The 9,287-nt window shown below is 40.9% G+C and overlaps 1 protein-coding gene across 1 annotated transcript in view; it reads right to left on the bottom strand.

The window, feature by feature from the left end:
- LOC121738440 (titin) overlaps positions 1 to 9,287 on the bottom strand; it is a 130,448-nt gene that overhangs the window by 50,407 nt on the left and 70,754 nt on the right. Inside the window, exons 34-35 of the mRNA XM_042130481.1 lie at positions 8,182 to 9,002; positions 81 to 4,677 (exon numbers count right to left, since the gene is read on the bottom strand). Of these exons, the coding sequence (XP_041986415.1) occupies positions 81 to 4,677; positions 8,182 to 9,002 (5,418 nt within the window). The remainder of the gene's footprint in view (positions 1 to 80; positions 4,678 to 8,181; positions 9,003 to 9,287) is intronic.

Raw genomic sequence — 9,287 nt, 5'->3', positions numbered from 1 at the left:
AGGTGTTAGTGTGTCTTGTTGTTTTATGACTTTTTTCTTTTTAACTGTACGTTTTGTGATCCTTGTTTGTTTGGTCTTACCGTCAGGCATCATGATTTCTTCTGTCACAGTTTCCTCGGGACCTTCTTCAATTTCTTCGGGTTTCTTTTGCTCTTGTACATCATCCAACTTTTCCGTTTCGTCCGGTTCTTCCACAATAGGTTGCTGTTCCTTTGGCTCCTTTTCTGATAATTCTGGAGTCACACCGATGGTCTTCTTCTTGGTTACACGTTTTGTTCGTTTTGTGATTTTGATGCTACCATCTGGGGCAACCTCTTCGATAACCGTTACTTCAGGTAAATCATCTACCTCATCAGGCTGTGTTTCTTCCACTTCTGACTTCGGTTCTTTCAGTTCAAGAACCATTGTTTCAGGAATATCTTTAGCCGTCTTCTTTTTGACAACACGCTTAGTTTTCTTTGTGATCTTAGTCTTGCCATCTGGAGACACGATTTCCTCGATAACGGTTTCTTCAGGCATTTCTTCTTCGTCCAAAGGTTTCGTCGTTTCAGAAATATCTGCGGGAGCTTCCAACACTTGAGGAGTGGTGGTCTGGGCAGTATCGAGAACGTCAGTGATTTCTTGTGCTTCATGTGTAGTGATCTGTTTTTGTGTCGTATAAGTATCTTCCACGGTTTCATCCGTGGATGGCTGTTGTTCTGACGGTGTAAGTGTATCCTGTTGTTTAATGACCTTTTTCTTTTTGACTGTACGTTTTGTGATCTTTGTTTGTTTGGTCTTACCGTCAGGCATCATGGTTTCTTCTATCAGAGTTTCCTCAGGACCCTCTTCAGATTCTTGAGGTTTCTTTTGCTCTTGCAGATCATCCAACTTTTCTGTGTCGTCAGGTTCTTCCACAATAGGTTGCCGTTCCTTGGGCTCCTCTTCTGATAATTCCGGAGTCACGCTGATGGCCTTCTTTTTGGTTACACGTTTTGTTCGTTTTGTGATTTTGATGCTACCATCTGGAGCAACCTCTTCGATAACCGTTACTTCAGGTAAATCATCCACCTGATCAGGCTGTGTTTCTTCCACTTCTGACTTCGGTTCTTTCAGTTCAAGGTCTATAATTTCAGGAATATCTCTAACCGTCTTCTTTTTGACATTTCGCTTAGTTTTCTTTGTTATCTTAGTTTTGCCATCTTGTGACACGATTTCCTCTACTACTGTTTCTTCAGGCATTTCTTCTTCGTCTAAAGGTTTCGTCGTTTCAGAAGTATCTGCGGGAGCTTCCAACACTTGAGGAGTGGTGGTCTGGGCAGTGTCCAGAACGTCAATGATTTCTTGTGCTTTCTGTGTAGTGATTTGTTCTTGTGTCGTGTACGTCATTTCCACGGTTTCACCCGTGGATGGCTGTTGTTCTGAAGGTGTCAGTGTGTCTTGTTGTTTTATGACTTTTTTCTTTTTGACTGTACGTTTTGTGATCCTTGTTTGTTTGGTCTTACCGTCAGGCATCACGATTTCTTCTGTCACAGTTTCCTCGGGACCTTCTTCAATTTCTTCGGGTTTTTTTTGCTCTTGTACATCATCCAACTTTTCCGTTTCGTCAGGTTCTTCCACAATAGGTTGCTGTTCCTTTGGCTCCTTTTCTGATAATTCTGGAGTCACACCGATGGTCTTCTTCTTGGTTACACGTTTTGTTCGTTTTGTGATTTTGATGCTACCATCTGGGGCAACCTCTTCGATAACCGTTACTTCAGGTAAATCATCTACCTCATCAGGCTGTGTTTCTTCCACTTCTGACTTCGGTTCTTTCAGTTCAAGAACCATTGTTTCAGGAATATCTTTAGCCATCTTCTTTTTGACAACACGCTTAGTTTTCTTTGTGATCTTAGTTTTGCCATCTGGAGACACGATTTCCTCGATAACGGTTTCTTCAGGCATTTCTTCTTCGTCCAAAGGTTTCGTCGTTTCAGAAATATCTGCGGGAGCTTCCAACACTTGAGGAGTGGTGGTCTGGGCAGTGTCGAGAACGTCAGTGATTTCTTGTGCTTCATGTGTAGTGATCTGTTCTTGTGTCGTATAAGTATCTTCCACGGTTTCATCCGTGGATGGCTGTTGTTCTGACGGTGTAAGTTTATCTTGTTGTTTAATGACCTTTTTCTTTTTGACTGTACGTTTTGTGATCTTTGTTTGTTTGGTCTTACCGTCAGGCATCATGGTTTCTTCTATCAGAGTTTCCTCAGGACCCTCTTCAGATTCTTGAGGTTTCTTTTGCTCTTGCAGATCATCCAACTTTTCTGTGTCGTCAGGTTCTTCCACAATAGGTTGCCGTTCCTTGGGCTCCTCTTCTGATAATTCCGGAGTCACGCTGATGGTCTTCTTCTTGGTAACACGTTTTGTACGTTTTGTGATTTTGATGCTACCATCTGGGGCAACCTCTTCGATAATAGTTTCTTCTGGTAAATCATTTACCTCATCAGGTTGTGTTTCTTCCACTTCTGACTTCGGTTCTTTCAGTTCAAGATCTTTAGTTTCAGGAATATCTCTAACCACCTTCTTTTTGACAACACGCTTAGTTTTCTTTGTGATCTTAGTCTTGCCATCTGGAGACACGATTTCTTCTACCACGATTTCTTCAGGCATTTCTTCTTCGTCCAAAGGTTTCGTCGTTTCAGAAGTATCTGCGGGAGCTTCCAACACTTGAGGAGTGGTGGTCTGGGCAGTGTCGAGAGCGTCAGTGATTTCTAGTGCTTCCTGTGTGGTGATCTGTTCTTGAGTCGTGTATGTCTCTTCTACAGTTTCATCCATGGATGGCTGTTGTTCCATAGGTGTAAGTGTATCTTGTTCAATTATGACTTTTTTCTTTTTGACTGTACGTTTTGTGATCTTTGTTTGTTTGGTCTTACCGTCAGGCATCATAATCTCTTCTGTCACCGTTTCCTCAGGACCCTCTTCAGATTCTTCAGGTTTCTTTTGCTCTTGCAGATAATCCAACTTTTCTGTGTCGTTGGGTTCTTCCGCAATAGGTTCCTGTTCCTTAGGCTCCTTTTCTGATAATTCTGAAGTCACATTGATGGCCTTCTTTTTGGTTACACGTTTTGTTCGTTTTGTGATTTTGATGCTACCATCTGGGGCAACCTCTTCGATAACCGTTACTTCAGGTAAATCATCCACCTGATCAGGCTGTGTTTCTTCCACTTCTGACTTCGGTTCTTTCAGTTCAAGATCTATAGTTTCAGGAATATCTCTAACCGTCTTCTTTTTGACAACTCGCTTAGTTTTCTTTGTCATCTTAGTTTTGCCATCTTGTGACACGATTTCCTCTACTACTGTTTCTTCAGGCATTTCTTCTTCGTCCAAAGGTTTCGTCGTTTCAGAAATATCTGCAGGAGCTTCCAACACTTGAGGAGTGGTGGTCTGGGCATTGTCGAGAACGTCAGTGATTTCTTGTGCTTCATGTGTAGTGATCTGTTCTTGTGTCGTATAAGTATCTTCCACAGTTTCATCCGTGGATGGCTGTTGTTCTGACGGTGTAAGTGTATCCTGTTGTTTAGTGACCTTTTTCTTTTTGACTGTACGTTTTGTGATCTTTGTTTGTTTGGTCTTACCGTCAGGCATCATGGTTTCTTCTATCAGAGTTTCCTCAGGACCCTCTTCAGATTCTTGAGGTTTCTTTTGCTCTTGCAGATCATCCAACTTTTCTGTGTCGTCAGGTTCTTCCACAATAGGTTGCCGTTCCTTCGGCTCCTTTTCTGATAATTCCGGAGTCACGCTGATGGTCTTCTTCTTGGTAACACGTTTTGTACGTTTTGTGATTTTAATGCTACCATTTGGGGCAACCTCTTCGATAACAGTTTCTTCTGGTAAATCATTTACCTCATCAGGTTGTGTTTCTTCCACTTCTGACTTCGGTTCTTTCAGTTCAAGATCTTTAGTTTCAGGAATATCTCTAACCACCTTCTTTTTGACAACACGCTTAGTTTTCTTTGTGATCTTAGTCTTGCCATCTGGAGACACGATTTCTTCTACCACGATTTCTTCAGGCATTTCTTCTTCGTACAAAGGTTTCGTCGTTTCAGAAGTATCTGCGGGAGCTTCGAACACTTGAGGAGTGGTGGTCTGGGCAGTGTCGAGAGCGTCAGTGATTTCTAGTGCTTCCTGTGTGGTGATCTGTTCTTGAGTCGTGTATGTCTCTTCTACAGTTTCATCCATGGATGGCTGTTGTTCCATAGGTGTAAGTGTATCTTGTTGCATTATGACTTTTTTCTTTTTGACTGTACGTTTTGTGATCTTTGTTTGTTTGGTCTTACCGTCAGGCATCATAATCTCTTCTGTCACCGTTTCCTCAGGACCCTCTTCAGATTCTTCAGGTTTCTTATGCTCTTGCAGATAATCCAACTTTTCTGTGTCGTTGGGTTCTTCCGCAATAGGTTCCTGTTCCTTAGGCTCCTTTTCTGATAATTCTGGAGTCACATTGATGATCTTCTTCTTGGTAACACGTTTTGTTCGTTTTGTGATTTTGATGCTACCATCTGGGGCAACCTCTTCGATAACCGTTACTTCAGGTAAATCATCCACCTGATCAGGCTGTGTTTCTTCGACTTCTGACTTCGGTTCTTTCAGTTCAAGATCTTTAGTTTCAGGAATATCTCTAACCGCCTTCTTTTTGACAACACGCTTAGTTTTCTTTGTGATCTTAGTCTCTCCATCTGGAGACACGATTTCTTCTACCACGATTTCTTCAGGCATTTCTTCTTCGTCCAAAGGTTTCGTCGTTTCAGAAGTATCTGCGGGAGCTTCCAACACTTGAGGAGTGGTGGTCTGGGCAGTGTCGAGAGCGTCAGTGATTTCTAGTGCTTCCTGTGTGGTGATCTGTTCTTGAGTCGTGTATGTCTCTTCTACAGTTTCATCCATGGATGGCTGTTGTTCCATAGGTGTAAGTGTATCTTGTTGCATTATGACTTTTTTCTTTTTGACTGTACGTTTTGTGATCTTTGTTTGTTTGGTCTTACCGTCAGGCATCATAATCTCTTCTGTCACCGTTTCCTCAGGACCCTCTTCAGATTCTTCAGGTTTCTTTTGCTCTTGCAGATAATCCAACTTTTCTGTGTCGTTGGGTTCTTCCGCAATAGGTTCCTGTTCCTTAGGCTCCTTTTCTGATAATTCTGGAGTCACATTGATGGCCTTCTTTTTGGTTACACGTTTTGTTCGTTTTGTGATTTTTATGCTACCATCTGGGGCAACCTCTTCGATAACCGTTACTTCAGGTAAATCATCCACCTGATCAGGCTGTGTTTCTTCCAATTCTGACTTCGGTTCTTTCAGTTCAAGATCTATAGTTTCAGGAATATCTCTAACCGTCTTCTTTTTGACAACTCGCTTAGTTTTCTTTGTCATCTTAGTTTTGCCATCTGGAGACACAATTTCCTCTACTACTGTTTCTTCAGGCATTTCTTCTTCGTCTAAAGGTTTCGTCGTTTCAGAAATATCTGCGGGAGCTTCCAACACTTGAGGAGTGGTGGTCTGGGCAGTGTCGAGAACGTCAGTGATTTCTTGTGCTTCATGTGTAGTGATCTGTTCTTGTGTCGTATAAGTATCTTCCACGGTTTCATCCGTGGATAGCTGTTGTTCTGACGGTGTAAGTGTATCCTGTTGTTTAATGACCTTTTTCTTTTTGACTGTACGTTTTGTGATCTTTGTTTGTTTGGTCTTACCATCAGGCATCATGGTTTCTTCTATCAGAGTTTCCTCAGGACCCTCTTCAGATTCTTGAGGTTTCTTTTGCTCTTGCAGATCATCCAACTTTTCTGTGTCGTCAGGTTCTTCCACAATAGGTTGCCGTTCCTTGGGCTCCTCTTCTGATAATTCCGGAGTCACGCTGATGGCCTTCTTTTTGGTTACACGTTTTGTTCGTTTTGTGATTTTGATGCTACCATCTGGAGCAACCTCTTCGATAACCGTTACTTCAGGTAAATCATCCACTTGATCAGGCTGTGTTTCTTCCACTTCTGACTTCGGTTCTTTCAGTTCAAGGTCTATAATTTCAGGAATATCTCTAACCACCTTCTTTTTGACAACACGCTTAGTTTTCTTTGTGATCTTAGTCTTGCCATCTGGAGACACGATTTCTTCTACCACGATTTCTTCAGGCATTTCTTCTTCGTCCAAAGGTTTCGTCGTTGCAGAAGTTTCTGCGGGAGCTTCCAACACTTGAGGAGTGGTTGTCTGGGCAGTGTCGAGAGCGTCAGTGATTTCTCGTGCTTCCTGTGTGGTGATCTGTTCTTGAGTCGTGTATGTCTCTTCTACAGTTTCATCCATGGATGGCTGTTGTTCCATAGGTGTAAGTGTATCTTGTTGCATTATGACTTTTTTCTTTTTGACTGTACGTTTTGTGATCTTTGTTTGTTTGGTCTTACCGTCAGGCATCATAATCTCTTCTGTCACCGTTTCCTCAGGACCCTCTTCAGATTCTTCAGGTTTCTTTTGCTCTTGCAGATAATCCAACTTTTCTGTGTCGTTGGGTTCTTCCGCAATAGGTTCCTGTTCCTTAGGCTCCTTTTCTGATAATTCTGGAGTCACATTGATGGCCTTCTTTTTGGTTACACGTTTTGTTCGTTTTGTGATTTTGATGCTACTATCTGGGGCAACCTCTTCGATAACCGTTACTTCAGGTAAATCATCCACCTGATCAGGCTGTGTTTCTTCCAATTCTGACTTCGGTTCTTTCACTTCAAGATCTATAGATTCAGGAATATCTCTAACCGTCTTCTTTTTGACAACTCGCTTAGTTTTCTTTGTCATCTTAGTTTTGCCATCTGGAGACACAATTTCCTCTACTACTGTTTCTTCAGGCATTTCTTCTTCGTCCAAAGGTTTCGTCGTATCAGAAATATCTGCGGGAGCTTCCAACACATGAGGAGTGGTGGTCTGGGCAGTGTCGAGAACGTCAGTGATTTCTTGTGCTTCATGTGTAGTGATCTTTTCTTGTGTCGTATAAGTATCTTCCACGGTTTCATCCGTGGATGGCTGTTGTTCTGACGGTGTAAGTGTATCCTGTTGTTTAATGACCTTTTTCTTTTTGACTGTACGTTTTGTGATCTTTGTTTGTTTGGTCTTACCGTCAGGCATCATGGTTTCTTCTATCAGAGTTTCCTCAGGACCCTCTTCAGATTCTTGAGGTTTCTTTTGCTCTTGCAGATCATCCAACTTTTCTGTGTCGTCAGGTTCTTCCACAATAGGTTGCCGTTCCTTGGGCTCCTTTTCTGATAATTCCGGGGTCACGCTGATGGTCTTCTTCTTGGTAACACGTTTTGTACGTTTTGTGATTTTGATGCTACCATCTGGGGCAACCTCTTCGATAACAATTTCTTCTGGTAAATCATTTACCTCATCAGGTTGTGTTTCATCCACTTCTGACTTCGGTTCTTTCAGTTCAAGATCTTTAGTTTCAGGAATATCTCTAACCACCTTCTTTTTGACAACACGCTTAGTTTTCTTTGTGATCTTAGTCTTGCCATCTGGAGACACGATTTCCTCTATCACGATTTCTTCAGGCATTTCTTCTTCGTCCAAAGGTTTCGTCGTTTCAGAAGTATCTGAGAGAGCTTCCAACACTTGAGGAATGGTGGTCTTGGCAGTTTCAAGAACGTCAGCGATTTCTAGTGCTTCCTGTGTAGTGATCTGTTCTTGAGTCGTGTATGTCTCTTCTACAGTTTCATCTATGGATGGCTGTTGTTCCGTAGGAGTAAGTGTATCTTGTTGTATTATGGATTTTTTCTTTTTAACTGTACGTTTTGTGGTCTTTGTTTTTTCGGTCTTCCCATCAGGCATCAGAATTTCTTCTGTCACCTCAGGAGCCTCCTTTGTATCTTCAGGTGTCTCTTGCTCTTGCAGATCATCCAAGTTTTCTGTGTCATCAAGTTCTTTCACAATCGGTTGCTGTTCCTTGGGTTCCTTTTCCGTTAATTCTGCTGCCGTAGCGACGGTCTTCTTCTTGCTTACACGTTTGGTTCGTTTCGTTATTTTGATACTTCCATCGGGGCTCGTCTCCTTGATCACAGATTCCTCTGGCAACTCCTCTACCTCATCAGGTTGTGTTTCTTCCATTTCTGACTTTGTTTCTTGAAGTTCAAAATTTATATTTTCAGGTACATTTCTAACCGTTTTCTTTTTGATAACACGCTTAGTTTTCTTTGTGACCTTAGTCTTGCCATCTGGAGACACGATTTCTTCGACAACGGTTTCTTCGGGCATTTCTTTTTCGTTCAAAGGTTTTGTCGTTTCGGACGTATCTGCAGGAGCAACTCGAGGAATGATAGTTTGACCAGTGTTCAGAACTTCAGTGATTTCTTGTGCCTTTTGTGTATTGATCTCTTCTTGAGTTGTGGATGTCTCTTCCACTGTTTCATCCATGGATGGCTGTTGTTCTGTAGGTGAAAGTGTATCTTGTTTTGAAGTGACCATTTTCTTTTTGACTGTACGCTTAGTAGTCTTTGTTATTTTCATCTTACTGTCAGGTATCAAAATTTCCTCTTCAATAGTATCTTCAGGAACCTCTTCAGTTTCTTCATCAACAACTTCCGATTGTTTTTCGTCTTTTAAAGGTCTTATTGTTTCGTCTAGCAGGACATCAAATTTCTCCTTATTTTCTTTAATTTCATCATCTATTTCTTCAATAATGGGTTCTTGCAAATCAATTGTATCAGATTTTTGATCATCCCCTTTTTTGCTAATGTCTATATTTTTTTGTGAATTTTCCTCTTCGTATTCAGATATTTTAACATCGTGATTAGTGACACCCTTGTTAGTACAGTCTTCTTCATTATCAATAACTTCTTCTATAACTATATTACCAATTTCAGTATTATCAGAAATCGATTTTTTTTTCTTTTTTATTACCGTCCGTTTTGTTTTTATTTTAATTGGTTCACTTTGTCCAGGTCCGCTCACGAATTTGGTTATTATTTCTTCTGATTCTTCGATGTCTGAAGATTTTGGTGACGTGTATTCATGAATTGTATCTGAAAAATCACATAATTTGTACAGTCTGTTATGAAATAATTATATTGATATGAGTAAAAGTATAAGATGCCTTCCAAATACGGGTGTTAAATAAGTAACATTCGTATTGTTTTAGGTTTCATTGGATTGTAAAGTTTTGGTTACATAAAAAAGTCTTGAAAGTGATATCTTCTTGTTTTTTAATTAAATAGAATGGTGGTGTTACAATTCAAGTGACGAATCTTTTATTTTGCGAACAAATTATATGCTACTTATTATACCCTCATTATAGGTAACTTTTTGTA

Source organism: Aricia agestis, chromosome Z, assembly GCF_905147365.1.
Source record: "Aricia agestis chromosome Z, ilAriAges1.1, whole genome shotgun sequence".
Taxonomy (NCBI): Eukaryota; Metazoa; Arthropoda; class Insecta; order Lepidoptera; family Lycaenidae; genus Aricia; species Aricia agestis.
This window is presented reverse-complemented; position numbering and strand designations above follow the sequence as displayed.